Source organism: Leptonychotes weddellii, chromosome 4 (assembly GCF_054177405.1).
Source record: "Leptonychotes weddellii isolate Sample4059 chromosome 4, ASM5417740v2, whole genome shotgun sequence".
In the NCBI taxonomy this organism is placed as follows: domain Eukaryota; kingdom Metazoa; phylum Chordata; class Mammalia; order Carnivora; family Phocidae; genus Leptonychotes; species Leptonychotes weddellii.
The window spans coordinates 12,562,651-12,577,879 of NC_138372.1; the positions used below are offsets into that span (position 1 = coordinate 12,562,651).

General features: G+C 53.4%; 1 protein-coding gene across 1 annotated transcript in view; it reads right to left on the reverse strand.

The window, feature by feature from the left end:
• Nucleotides 1-3,051: 3,051 nt before the first annotated feature.
• TAS1R2 (taste 1 receptor member 2) overlaps nt 3,052-15,229 on the reverse strand; it is a 13,806-nt gene continuing 1,628 nt past the window's right edge. Inside the window, 5 exon segments of the mRNA XM_081816830.1 lie at nt 3,052-3,558; nt 3,560-3,966; nt 5,275-5,398; nt 13,046-13,285; nt 14,044-14,050. Coding sequence (XP_081672956.1) covers nt 3,052-3,558; nt 3,560-3,966; nt 5,275-5,398; nt 13,046-13,285; nt 14,044-14,050 — 1,285 coding nt within the window.

A 15,229-nucleotide genomic window follows, 5' to 3' on the forward strand; every position in this document is an offset into this window, starting at 1 on the left:
ACAGCTCGCAGGTGTGAGGCACCGGTCACAGGGTCAGCACCCCTCGAGAGGCAATTATACTTGTTGCCACTACGTACAAAAGACCATCATGAGAAAGAGGAATGAGATTGAATCTGTGGTCCCCAAAAGATGAAACTAAGGTCCGTAAATAGAAATCCCAAAGAGTCAGGTTTGATTCAATCTAAGAAAAATTTCACTGGCGTCCTCCGTGAGCCTCCCATCACTGGAGGGGAACAAGAAGGATGAGGCTCTCAGCTCGGGGCAGCTGTAGAGGGAGGTGTGGAGTAGATGCCTCTGAGGTCAGTGGGATTCCAGGATTCTCTCTCTGATGGCGGTCCGGGAGGCAGAACCAGGAAAAGGAGGTCATTATCTCTTAAAAAAAATTTTAAGCCAAGGCGTCAGAAGCATGCAAGAAAAGAGAATTAAGAGCTTAAAACTCCCTGAGCCTGCCAATCTGGTCCCGAGGGCGAGGGGGACAGGGCACAGACACATCCAGGAACAGACGGCAGAGCTGCTCGCTGGAAGCTCAGGGCTGGGGTGAGGTCTCCCCCTGGGACCCAAGAGCAGGGGATGGAGGAGGGATGCGCACACACAGCAGTCCATCCTTGGGGTCTTCCCCCACGGTCTCCCGCCGTCGGGCCAGGCCAGGGCTCAGGATTGTGGCAAGAGGACAGAGGCGAGGGACAGCCAGGAACAGCCCCTCGGGGGACCCAGGACTGGACAAGCCAGCATGCGCACGGATGCTGGCGGTGGGCACCAGGAGGACAAGCTCAGACCCCCGGTCAGGGTCCCCCACGTCTAGCCCCAGCTAGCCTTCCAAGCCCGGTTCTCACACCGGCCACCCTCAGCCCCGTGCTCTTACTCAGGCTGCCCGGGCCTCCTGGCACCCCACCTTGGCCCCTGCTGTCCCCACCCACTAACCCCACACTCAGACTCCCTGCCTTCCAGGCACTTCTCTGCCCTTCATTGCTCTCTCCAGATGCCAGCTTCCCCCAGGGTTTTCCCCAGGCACCGCATCCTCCAGCCGTCTTCCTAAAATCTGAGGTCCCCCAGCACACCACAGCACCTGCTGGAGAGACTGCGTCCCCCCCAACTGCGATCACGGCTCCCCCCACACCAGCTCCCCAGGCAGGACGTCTGGGTCCTACTCCACAGAGGGTCGTGGCTCCGGGGACGGGCTGGGAGGGGCTGGGGAAGGCTCATGACCTCTGGGAGGGCCCTTCTTTCCCCATCTGTAAAACAAGGACCCTAACAGTATGGGACTGATGGAGTTTGGTGAGGAAATAGTGAATGATGTAGCAAAGCCCACAGGGAGAGTAATTCATGTTCGCTGCTGTTCTCGTCAATGGTGAGCACAAGGGTTTGTTTTCTATTTCTCGATGCCGCTCAGGATCCGGCACCAAAGGCCACGAGACAAGCACAGAATTAAAGATGCTGTGGCTCAAGGAAGCGGACGGGGGTGGGGGGAGCAGAGTGACTTAGCTGCTCTGTCAATATTCGTGCAGCATCTGCTCTGGGTCAGCTCAGGCAAGAGAAACAGGGACCATCCCCGCCGTGATGAAGAAGCAGCCCCCAAACGTGAAGACAGTTCTCCCAAACTGCAGGTGATTCAAACCAAGATCCCACCACCCACCTCCTTGAAGCGTGAGAGGGGTAAGTCCAGGACAAGAAGGAGATAGTCCTGCCCTCCCTCCCTGCTGCAAATGAGCTTTGGGAAGTTGCTCCTGCCAGGGATGGTGTGGGGCCAATCTAGAAACCGTTCCCAGGGGGGTTCTGAGACAGTCACAAGGTCACCCCAGTAACTGGGTCATCAGGGAGCCTGAGCCTCTGACGCTCCTGCCCCCACCTTCCACCTGGCCGCCCCGGAGCCGGTCACTCAGCCTCTCTGGGCAGCAGTTCAGAGGCCTCAGCACTGAAATTCTGGCTCCCCACGGAGCTCTGAGAGGCCAGGTGTGACCCCCGGACAGAAGGGTGGGGGCCCCTCCTGCCATCGAGGGTGATGGGCATAGGCACAGCCTCACGCAGAACAGCCCCGTCTCTGAGCTTCCGCGGTGCCGGGATGGCCACACACATGAGGCCCAAGCACCCCCAGACAACACCCAGAATTTCCTGGGGGCCAAGTTAGTTTCCAACAGAGGCAATACCCCATCGACTAGAATGTGTACCATGGACATTGGGGCGTAAAAAGGAAACACAGCCTTCTTTTGACCCTGATGGTTCAAGGGACATGTGGATTTGCAGTGGTGGGCATTTATTGAGTACCCACTGTATGCACCCCACACCCATTCTCTCTGATCCTTCAGTGTCCCAGCGAAGCAGCTATTGTTCCTATTGTAGAGACAAGGAAGCGGAGGCTCAGAAAGAGTAAATAATTGGCCCCAAGTACACAGATCAGAAGCGGCAGTGCTGGGAGAGAAACTGAGGTCACCGATTGAAATTTTCTTTCTCCGAGGACCTCTGGAAACAAGAAGGAAACTCATTCACTTCACCCAGGTGAGGTTTATTCCCATGCATTTATGAAGCAGCCCCAATGCCCAGCCGTTACTCAGAGACGCTGGGTCGCAAGCTCTGGGGGAGTCTGGGAGGTGAGGCACGGACCCGTGGGCAGCTAGTGACTGACCCCGGGCAGACATCCCCGCACACCAGCGCGGCCTCCCCTCACCCAGTGAACAGGACTGAAGGGAAGGAGCCCGAACCTGCAGACAAACCAACTGTGGCCACCAGATGGCGACTGTCGGCTGCTTAAATCCATCTCTGCCTTGGAGACCAACAGGTCACCCTGGATGGTTTTCCTAGAATGGGTGGCAGTGCCTGGCAAGCCAAACAGCTATAGGGAACGTGTGAATATTTTTAGGCATCCGCCACCAGGGGGGTAAACATGGCCAGGATGCAAAGAAACTGGGGGGGAGACCAAATCAGAGCAGGGTGAGGCAATAACAGTCAGGGATAGCATCCCTTTGCCCAGCTGGGGCTGAATAAGCAAGCCCCCCGCCCCCGTCTCCATCCCCCAGGGCGGAGCCTTCCAGCCCCCTGGGCAGCCAGTGGACGGTGCTAGTCCTTCCCCATGGTGTAGCCCTGAATCATGCTGCTGAGTGTGTTGTGCTCCAGATAGAAGAGGACCATGTAGCATTTGGGACCAAAGTAGCCCAGGCTGATGCCCAGAAGGTTGAGCACAGTGACCAAGAGGTCCATGATGGTGACCAGGACCCCCTCGTAGACAGACATGAAGGTGCAGAGGGAGATGGAGGAGGTGAAGTAGAAGGTCATGCAGAAAGTGATGAACTTGGCCTCGTTGTAGTTGGTGGGCAGCTCCTTGCCCATGTAGGCGAAGCTGAAGCCCGCCACGGACAGGAGCAGGCCCAGGCTGGTGTTGAACAGCAGTGCCTTGAGGTAGTTGCAGGACAGAACCATGATCTTGGGGTCATCGGGGTCAGCGCGGGCGGTAGGGTTGGTGCTCATGGCCAGCACATTGCCCACCACGATGACCACCTTGAGCACGGTGAAGGACGCCACGAAGACATAGGGCCCATGGTAGCGCACCCAGTAGCCGTAGGCACGTTGGGAGGCACCTGGCCATCTTGAAGATCCAGACGATCTGGAAAGAGCGCACGGTGATGCAGGAGATGCAGATGGTGAAGCAGAGGGTGAAGAAGGTCTGGCGGCAGAAGCACGTGAAGAACGTGGGCTGCCCTATGTACATGGGGACCATGGTATATGCGAGCAGCAACAGCATCAGCATCAGGAAGCACATGGGGCCCCCCGCCGAGCGAACCATGGGCGTATGCAGGTGCCTCCAAAAGATCACCATGATGGCCAGGGTGCTGAGGAAGCCCAGGACGGACAGCATGGCCACGATGATGGTGGACGCCTCGTGCCATTCAGGGAAAGCCAGCCGCCGCTTGAAGCAGGAGGTGTCATTCCTATGGGACCACTCTTAACTTGGGCAGGACTGACAGTTGAATTCGTCTGCAAGAGCCCACAGCATCTCCCGTCAGCCACACCTGCCTTGCTGGCACCCACATCCTCTGCACCTGCCCCGGGCCAGGCCCCGGGGGCTGGGGCGCGGAGCTGAAGGTAAACGCCTACAGTCCTAGCTGCCCCTCGCTGCGTCCCTTACATCCATCAGCCCATCAGCTCCTCACTGCAACCCGATGCTCAGGCTGGCTGCTCGCAGCCCCAGAGTCACATCGTATCTGCCAGGTAACCTCAGGAAGTCAACAGTTGGGTGCTGTTACCTGAAGAAGTCAGATTAGGTGTCAGGCTGGCCAAACTAAGAGGGTCCCTACAAAGGTCTGAGGCTCAGCCAGGCAGTCACAAAACCAGTAAGTTACAGAGGCAAGATTTGAACCGAGGTTTCCTTGACCCAGATCCTAACAATGGTAATCCCTTCCTTCCAAGACCTTACCCTCTGGTGGGATAGACATTCAAGCATTTAATCAAAGAATTCATTCAACAAATGCTTTTTCGAGCATCCTCCACGGTGGTGGGCATCTGAGGTGGGAGACCACAGACATGGATAAAACCTAGCCCCTGCCTTCAGGCTACTGACCAACCAGGAGAGGAAAAGCCTGTGAAATCATTCAACAAACTTTTGTTGAGCACCTACTCTGTGCCCTGGGCTCTGCTGGGCACATAGTAAGTACTATGTAAGTACCAATCTACTGATTGGTAGATGGCTATGTCCACTTAATTTACTAATCAGGGAAGTCATAAAAAAACTAATTTGAGCCCCAACTGTGAACCGTGCTCAACACTAATATGGACAGAGAGAGGACATTGTCCCCACCTTCCTGGAGTTTATAATCTATAGGGGGAGATATTGATTCATCTAACCAAGGATGTCATTCAATAAATATTCACTGAGCAAACATTATATGCTCTGAACTACACTAGGCACTGGGAGGTCAGAGAGATAAATCAGATCCTGTCCCCACCTGCCAGAAACATCTCTTCTATGGACTGAGACATTCATTCATTCATTCATCCATCCAGTGGACATTCTCTGGTCTGACACCCCTGGGCCCTCAGCTACATGTGTATGGGGTGAGGATCAGTGACAGCCTTGCCTGGTTGAGAGCTGTTCCTTCTCCCACCCTCCCTAATAGCGTGCACTGAAGATTTTTCTCTACACCAGCTCCTAGGGATATACACTGGAATCAGACACTGTCCCTGGGGGAGACTCCAGAAACCCTGCCAAAGATGAAGGGCCCTGAGAGCCCAGGGCAGGGCAGGGCAGGGCAGGGCGGGGCAGGGGAGTGGCTCTGCAAGTCCTACCTGCAGTTCGGTTGAGGAAGGTGCCCGGAAGGCAGTCAAGACACTCGAAGCAGCAGGGATGGATGCCCACGGGCTTCTTCCTTTGCCCAGGCTGGCAGTCCTTGGAACACATGGACACAGGGATCTGGAGGGAGGAGGACAAGAGACCCTGAGCCCAACTAGCAGGATGCTCAGGGGAGGGAAGCCTGGCCCCTGTCTGGGATAAGGAAGGAGCAGGAACTGCCATTAGAACTGGACCTTCGTAGGGACCCTCTTAGTTTGGCCTGCCTGACACCTAATCCAACTTCTTCAGGTAACAGCACCCAACTGCTGAGACAGAGACTTCCTGAGGTTGCCGGGGAGATAGGATGTGACTCTGGGGCTGCAAGCAGCCACCTTGTCTCCATGGAGGGGGAACACGCCCAAGGAAGGAACTGAGATCTGGAGAGAGACCCTGGATCCATCCATGCCTGAAGTCCACACGGTCTACCCCTGGAGTTTTCAATGATAGGAAGCAACAACTTCACTCTGTGCTTACATCACCTTCTGCCATGTGCATATAAGAGTCTAATTAACACAACCTTTGTGGAGAGGCAGGGGTTTTCAGATGAACAAGAGCAGGTAGGCAGTGGCCATGTCTGTTGTTCTTACTGCTCTATTTCTAGAGAACAGAGGAACCCCACCCCCTGATGGTTTATTGAGCACAGGAATGAATTACAAGCAGAGGGAACAGTAAGGGCAGGGAATAGAAGGGAGTCAGCATGCCCCAGGAGAAGGGTGGAGAGTGGGAGAGTCACATCCTGAAGGCTCGTGTGGGGCACACTAAGAATGAAGGGGCGGTGGGAAACAACGAGGGTCCCTGAGTGGTGGGCAGCCTGATTAGATCCAGGTGGTACAAAAATCGTTCTGATGCACAAATAGAAGGTGTTGTTACAAAAGCACACATATGAAGGGCCAGGGGCCAGACAAGGGGAGCCACAGTAGGACCACTTGACCCCAGAGCCCCTCCCTTCTTGCCTCTGACAGGTCACCTGCCTTCCTGCTCCACCCCTGTTGTCCCTCCTGCTCATGGCAGTCAGGTGACACCTCCAGACGTCTTGTCTCCTGCCTGAAGCTCCTTCCTGGAAGAACCTCAGGGGCTCTCCATCAGCCAAAATGAAACATCTGACCCCTCACCAGCCTCTCCAGGCTGTCGGCAGTCTTCTCTGCCTCCCGTGGGACCACACACATGTGCACACCAACACACATGCGCGCCTTATCCAGACCTACACCTTACCACCCCCTTGCCATGTATGGTCCCCACCACCACCTTCCAAACTCATCTCTTCACTATTCCCTAAGTAGCTAACTTAATCCTACTCTTAATCATGGACTCTCAATCTGCTATTCACTCATTCATTCATTCATTCAAAAAGGTATTGAGCTCATACCAATGCCAGGCACTGAGAATTCAGCAGTGAACGCAAGGAGGCTAAGTCTCTGTTCTTAAGGAATGAATACTCTCATGGGGAAGAGACACAATACACATATAAATATGTAACTTGACTGGTGGTGATAAACACCATGAGGGAAAGTAGAGCCATGCGGTGGGGATGGAAAGTGATGGAGGGGCTGATTGCAAATTTGAATGGGGTGGGCAAGGGTGGCCTTGTTGAGCAGCTGACACTGAAGCAGAAACCTAGAGGCTGTGAGGGACCAAGTGACGAAAAGATCTGTACAGGCCGAGGGAACGGCATATGCAAAGGCCTCATGGCGGAGGGCACGCGGCATGGTCGCTGAGCAGCAAGCCCCACATAGCTTGAGCACAGTGAACACAAAGGACAGCAGCAGATCAGTTCGAAGAGGTGGCATCAAAACACTTGGGCTTTTGCTCTGAGTGAAACGAGAAACTACGAGAGGCTTCCACACAGAGGAATGACAGGATCTGACTTCCTCTTAACAGGTTTGTCCTGGGTTCCATGTTGAGTTTAAACTGTGAGGGACAAGAGCAGAAGTGAGAGAGCAGGTACGATACTGTCACAAGAGCCCGGGTGAGAAATGGTGGTGGTTCTAGCTAAACAGGCAGCAGCAGAAGAGAGAAGAAGGGGTCAAAACACTTCGGAAAGAAACTAAGACCTAAGTAAATGGAGAGACATTCCACGTTTATGCCTTGGAAGACTTAACATGGTGAAAATGTCAATACCGCCCAAAGTAATCTGCAGATTTAATGCAATCCTTATCAAAAGGGATTATCAAATTGGGATTATCAAAATCCCAATGACTTTTATTTTTCTTGCAAAAATAGAAAAAACCATCCTAAAATTCAGATGGAATCTCAAGGGACACTGAATACCCAAGGTAGTCTTGAAAAAGAACAAAACCAGAGGACTCACATTTCCTGATTTCAACACTTACTACAAAGCTACAGAATCAGGGCGCCTGGGTGGCTCAGTCGGTTAAGCGTCTGCCTTCGGCTCAGGTCATGGTCCCGGAGTCCTGGGATCGAGTCCCACATCGGGCTCCCGGCTCAGCGGGGAGCCTGCTTCTCCCTCTGACCCTCTCCCCTCTCATGCTGTTTCTCTCTCTCTCAAATAAATAAATAAATAAAATCTTTAAAAAAAAAAAAAAGCTACAGAATCAAAGCAATGTGGTGCGGGCATAAAGACAGACATCCAGACCGGTAAAATAGAATAGAGTCCTGACACAAACCCTCACACATAGGGTGAAATGATTTTTGACAGGAGTTCCAAGACCATTCAGTGGGGGAAAGATCATTTTCCAATGAATGGTGCTGGGAAACCTGGATATCCACATACAAAAGAATAAAGTTGGACCTAACACCATATACAATTACCTCAAAATGGATCCATGACTTCAGTAGGAGACTTAAAACCATAAAAACAGCTAGGAGAAAACATAGGGCATAAGTTTCATGACGCCGGATCTGGCAATGATGTCCTGGATAAGACTTCGTGAAAATTTAAAACTTCTGTCCATCAAGTGACACTCCAAGAGACAAACCACAGAATGGGAGACAATATTTGTAAATCAGATACCTGACAAGGGATTAATATCCAGAATATAGAGAAAACTCCTAGAACATAACAACTCAATTCAAAAATGGACAAAGGACTTGAATAGAGATTTCTCCAAAGAAGAGATACAAACGACAAATAAGCACTTGAAAAGATGCTCAGTCGTTAATCAGTAGAGAAATGCAAATCAAAACCACAGCGAGAGACCACCTCACACCCATTAGGATGGCTACTATGAAAAACAAAAACAAACAAACAAAAAACCAGAACATAAGGGGTGTTGGCGAAGATGTGGAGGTACTGGAACGTCTTGTCCACGGCTGGGTATGTGAAATGGTGCGGCCCCTGCGGAGGAACACGGTTCCACAAAAAATTAAAAAGAATATTAACACATGATCCAGTTTCCACTTCTGGGTGGATACTCAAAAGAGTTGAAAGCTGGGTCTCAACGAGATATTTGCACATCCATGTTGGTAGTGGCATTATTCACAATAGCTTAAAGGTAGAAGAAACCCGAGTGTGCCCATTGATGGATGAACGGATAAGCGACTGAATGGATTATTCAGTCTTGAAAAGGAAGGCAATTCTGACACACGCTACAAAATGGTTGAACCTTGAGGACATGGTGCTGAGTAAAATAAGCAGGTCACAAAAAGACAAATACTGTGTGATTCCATTTATAGGCAGTTCTTAGTCAAATTCACAGAAACAGAAAGTAGAACAGTGGTTCCCAGGGCTGGGGAGAGGCGGGAATGGGGAGTTAGCATTTAACAGGCATAAAGCTTCCATTCTGAAGATGAAGAGTTCTGGAGGGGGAGGCTGGTGGTGTTAGCACAGAAATGTGAATGCACCTAATACCGCTGAACCGTGCACTTTAAGATGGTTAAGATGGTAAACTATTTATGTATATCTTGCCATAATAGAAAATCTTGGGAAAAAAACGGCTGAAGCGGTAACTGTTATGTTATAGGGTCTTTTTTCCCATAATTTAATTTTTTTTAATTAATATATACCAAAGCTTATAGAATGCAGTGAACACGGTACTTAGAGGGATATATACAGCTCTAAATGCCTACTGAAAAAAGAAAAAGCTCTCAAATCACTAGCGTTTACCCTCACGGCAGAGCTAAGTTTATGCTTCTCTCCATCAGGGTTTGGTCTATACGGAACTAGAGCACTCTGGAATTCTGCAGAACGTCATGCTGGTCCACTGTATCTACGGCATCGTACTCATTGGATCTGGTGAGTAGGAAGTAGCCCCGCTAGGACGTGAATCCTTAGGGATAAGGGTATATGATAAACCTTCCAAAGATTCAAAGGGGGCCTGCCACACCAGTGATGCTTTTAGTGGTCCCGTGATCTGGGAAATGCCAGGACATCCTCTCTATGCTAAAGGACGAGTCATTACATCTTACATCTCCTACCATTAAAGAAGTATGGCACTTGATGAACCTTTAGAGGTGGGAGACAGCATAGATTGCTCTTGGAAATACTGCTCCAACCCACATTTAGCAGGTGACTCAGATGGCTTCCGGTTTCAAGGTACAGAATGCCAAGCCTAGAAAAAGACTCTGAAGAAGGACCTGGCTGCAGGGCAAGCTCTCCTCATATGGCCAGGCAGATGTGCTGAGGCCAAGGTCACCTGCGGAGGACAAGATGGGCAAGCCCCAGTATGAGAGTTGCACGATGCAGCTACAACACACCTTCCACAAGATGCGACGCACCATTTGCAAATCAGCTCCTGTGTCCTGTCAGGCCTTCGTGGAAAAAGAGCACGTGGCCTCAGGACATCAACTGACCCTCAGACGCACGGAGTCGTAGGGCCAGGCAGGAAGAGCGGCAAGTCTCCATGCAACCGAAATGATGTGTTCAGGATCACGCCAAAACAGGCCCAGGGGGAGCAAGTATATTCCTCAAACCAGTGATGATGACTTTCGTGTCTCATGTGAATGCCAATCCAAGTATGCAGGCAGTGAGAAAAAATCAGACGGAAAGGATGAAGCCTCCAGCACGGGTCAGCTGGCCTCTGCCCTCGCCCCCACCTCCTCCCCGGGGCTCGCACAATGGGCCACGAGCAGAGTGCCCACGGTGTCAGGGATGGAGGCTGTGAGCGTGAGTGCAGCAGCGTGGGCCCCTGTCTCCGTGGTCGACAGAGCTATGGCCACGGCTGAGCACCCAGCCTTCCAGCCCAGAGACCCTGTTGAACCCTGGATTTGCTTCCACTCTCCGTAGACGCTGGCACATCTACCACGTCGGGTGTCTTCTTCCCTGGAGGGAGCACTGATGCATCCATGTAAGAACTCGCCTCCCCCATCCGCAGTGCAGTGCCACCTTCCAAGGCTGGACGGACTGAATGAGTCACCATCGTGGGTCCCCCCAGAACATCCCCTCAGACAAGAGACCCTTTGTATGGCAAGGGGGTGTGATTGGGCACGTGACCCCCGGAGCCACTGATTCCAACATACACCCCGTCTCCTGGAAGTACCCAGCTTAACGAGATGATGGTATGGCATCCTAAGGGTTCAGGTAAGGTACCAGCTTGCGGAAAACACCTTGAGGGTGGGGCCACTGCCCTTTAGGATGAGGTATAAGCACTGAATGGGAGGCTGGTGTGTAGCACTGTGGCCCCAACAGCTAGAATACAGGGGTCCAGCAACCATGGGGCGGAAGGATTGGCCACGCTCACCATGGTTCTCAGGGGCTCACGGTGGAGCTGGGGTGTCTCGTCCCCACAAGCCTGGACTCTGCTAGAACACAGGTTCTGGTCTCCAAAGAGGGACTACTTCCACCAGCAGACAAAAGAGGCTGTCTGGTCCCCCCTTGGTCATTTCAGGGGCCTGATGCCAGTGAACAAGATGGCCAAGGAAGGAGGAGGTAACCGATTTGGATTAGTGTAAGCAGCTAGGTGGCTGACACTCAAGGGGGTACGAAGGACTAGGTCTGGAATCCGGGAGGTTGGCCGCCACGGCCCAGTCCTCACTGCTCGCTGGACACCTGCCACAGCCACAGGCCGGCAAGGACAAGGCAACCACGGGCTCAGACACCTGGGGACGAGTGTCTGGATCACCCCAGCAGCCAAGTGGCTGAGGGTTAAGGACACTCCGGGATGGGTGGCAGAGGGAGACATGAGGAGTAGGGGCTCCACCTGGGACCCCGCTGCAGCAGCAGGGGCTGTGGGGGGTCCGCTCAGCTCCCGGTGGAGGGACTGGGCTGGCTTCTGCCCTCAAAACTCCACCCCACAGGCCAGGGGAAAGACAGCATCCCATCGCTTTGGCCTCCCTCATGTCTTCTCCAACCTCCTTTTATTCCTGCCACGGCCACAACAACTGCATCGTGTGGGTGCTACCTGTCAGCACCTCCCCTGAGTGACACTCTGTCTCTTTCCCTCTCTGCCCTGGGGCCGGGGTGTGAGATGCTGGTGGGAAATTGCTGGGCACTCATACATGTGTGACCCGGAAGCACAAGAGAGTTAATGCCCCATGGGGCGACCCTTGACCACAGCAGATGGGGGTGGTACAGATCCCATGGACCCATCCCATCCTTTTCCCTCCCTTGGGGACAACTCTAAAGTGACCCCTCAGAAGGTCCTGGTCAGACTGAGCTCACAGCAGCTTGAGAACGTTCCCTTCTACTGTGTCCCTAACGAGCTCTCCCCTATCACCTACTCCTATTCCCGTGGAGCAGATCCTGGAATAAACTATCTGCGCATAAACCCTTGCCTCAGGCTCTGCTTTAGGAGAAACCCAGGCAAAGACACTGTTATTTGTTGAATTGCCTGCCCTCAAAATTCATAGATTAAAGTCTGGACCCCCAGGACCTACAAATGTGACCTCTTTTGGAAATAGGATCATTGCAGATGTAGTCAAGATGAGGTCCTATCGGAGAGGGGTGGGCCCTACTCCAATAGGACCAAAGTCTTTACAAAAGGGGAGATTTGGAGACAGACACACCCACAAGGAGAAGGCCATATGGAGGCGATGGCAGAGGTCAGGGGAGACCACCCCAGCCAAGGAAAGCCAGAAATGGCCAGCAAACTACCAGAAGCTGGGAGAGAGGCCCGGAACATTCTCCCTCACAGACCTCAGAAGGAACCAACTCTGCTGATACCTTGAGTTGGACTGCCAGCCCCCAGAACCAGGAGACAGTACATCTGTGTTGTTTCAGCCCCCAGACTGTGGTCCCCTGGGAGAGCGGCCCTCGCAAATTAATCAAGACACCCACCCAACTGACTCCATGAAAATCCCCACAAAGCACAGGAACTAGCAGCACCAAGCCCCCCAGAAACGAGGATGAATAGTGTGTGGGGGTGGGGAGGATGCCGATGAAGTCTCCTCGAGCTTTTCTACCCCTCCCCCTCCACACAAGCCTGGGTCTCTGCCCCTCCCCACACCACCGCCCTCCCGACAGCTTGTTATCTAAGAGGGTAAAACAAAGGAGCTTTCGAATGACAGGTGGCAGGCACGATGGAGGGGACTGCGAATGTAGCAAAATCGTGAGCATTGGTTGACGTGAGCACTGAAGTCCTTAGCAACCACGGGACCAGCAAACGTTCACTTGGCACAGCCCCTGAGCCCCTGGGTCCTGAGCAGCCAGAAAGCCCTAGACGTCCCCAGTGCTTAGTCACTGGGAGGGACAGGGCCCAGACACGCCCCCCACAAATAGAGCCTCCACCGGCTGTCGATGACGGATCTCGGGCCCGAAGCGCCCGGGGCCGCCCCAGCCCGAGCGGGCCGCCCAGCTCCAGGCCCCGGCCCCCCGGCAGCTATGCGGGAGCTGACCGTGTTGTTGGCGGAGTGCCAGGAGACGTTGTGGGTGGTCTTCAGCCGCCGCAGCGCGGGGTAGTAGGAGGTGATGCTCTGGAACGGGTTCTGGCTCAGGTCCCATCGCCACTGGATGACCTCCAGGCTCATGAGCAGGTCCCCTTGCTTGTCAAAAAAGATTTCATGGCCCAGGAGGGTGAAGTTGACCTTCCAGATTTCCTGAAGTAGCTGGAGGGGCCAAAGAGAAAGGAAGGGAGGCTGGCACCAGAGGCCGGGCCAGACCTGGGGGAAATTCTCCCGTCCTACTAGCCTTGATTTCCACAGCTGCCCAAGGGGCCGTAGGACTGTGCAGGTGGCCATCCGGGAGGCAGTGGCTGAGAGCGCAGCTCTGGAGTCAGATACCTCTGGGTTTAGACACCAGCTCTGCCACCTGCTATGGGGCCTTGGACCTGTCGCTTGATCTCTGCGAGTCCCAGTTTCCTCTTTGGCAAAGTAGGACAACAAAAACCTTGTCTCCTGGGCTCTGAAGCCATCTGTGAGTTTACCTATTTGGGGAACTTAGCACAGTCCCTGAAAACGAGTAAGTACTCACCTCCCGCCGCGGTGTTGGTGGTATTCTTTCTCCCTGGAAGTCACCTCCGCCATCCCTCGGGGATCCAATACCTGGGCTCTCACCTGCAAGGGTCAGCTGCACCTGCCCCCGCCCTCTGGGTGCTTCTTGCCTCCCCACCGGTAGAGGCCACTCTCCAGTCTCTCCCCATGCCGTCCCCCATCACTCTGAGTATGCAGAAGTTGGTACAAGCTGGAACATGCTTTGGACTGGGCATCCTGTGGCCTGAATTCCAATCTGAGCTCTTTCCTTAGTTTGCTGTGTGACTTTGGGCAAGTCACTGAACCTCTCTGGGCTGACCCCCAAAAGAACTTCCAGCGTAGATACTCCATCAATCTGGCTCCTAGATTTTCCCTCCATAATTGGGAGAGTCTATTGGGCTGTATCTCGGGAGCCCGGAGCTCACCTCCCCTCTGGGACCGACAGACAGATAGCCAAGGAATTTGGGGCCCTAGCCTTCTTCCCACTCTGCCCAGGGAGTGAGGTCCTGGCTCTGGAAGCTTCTCTGGAATTTCCACGTGTTGCTAAGACTGAGGGCAATGGTCTTGGGAGCTGAGAGGAGGGAGGATCCTCCCAGGTGGTAGGCCTATGGACGGGGGTCAGGATGGTGGAGTCCCACGGGGAGCCAGGTCCTGGTGTCCAGGTCATATCCCCACGCTGACCTGGCCAGGCCGGGCTGAGCAACCTGGGATTCCTGGGCTCCAAGGTAGGGGGTCAGAAATGATCCTCCCTGGGACGCCTGGGTGGCTCAGTTGGTTAAACTCCTGCTTTCAGCTCAGGCCATGATCCCAGGGTCCTGGGATGGAGCCCCACATCATGCTCCCTGCTCAGCGGGAAGCCTGCTTCTCCCTCTGCCTGCCGCCCGCCCTGCTTGTGCTCTCTTTCCCTCTCTCTCTCTTTCTCTCTCTCTGACAAATAAATAAATAAAAGATTTTTAAAAGGAAGGAAGGAAGGCAGGAAGGCAGGAAGGCAGGAAGGAAGGAAGGAAGGAAGGAAGGAAGGAAGGAAGGAAGGAAGGAAGGATCGTCCTTGCAACTCCCCTGAGTGGGAGGAGGCCTGGACTATCATAGTCCAGACACTGGTGTCAGAAATGGATGCGGACAAAGAGGAAGACATTCAGCTTCTCTCTGCACCAGGTCCCAGACACACAGCATGGTCAGTCCTCCCCAGAACTCAGCATGGTGCCTATTATTCCTTCTATTTCACACATGAGAAATCCGAGGCTCAGAGATATTCAATAACTTGCCCAAGGTCTCACAGCTAGTGGTGGCAAAGCTGGGATTCAAACCCAGGTCAGCCTGAGTACAAAGCTCTGCCTCCCAACAGATGGATAGAGGGGCTGTAGCTGAGATGTTGGGGGTGGACAGAGGCAGAGGGAAGGATGCAGTGGAGAGTGAGTGGTGAGCAAATGACCCAGCGTGCGGTCCTGGCTGGCTGGTCCCTGTGAGAGCTCAGAGATGCTGGATAACAAGGTATGAAGTGTACATCTCTGATGTAAATCCCTCTGCTCCTCCAGATCCTCAGGAAAATCTTCTACCAACTGTGAAGATTTCATGGTTTGGGGTGTGTGTGTGTGTGTGTGTGTGTGTGTG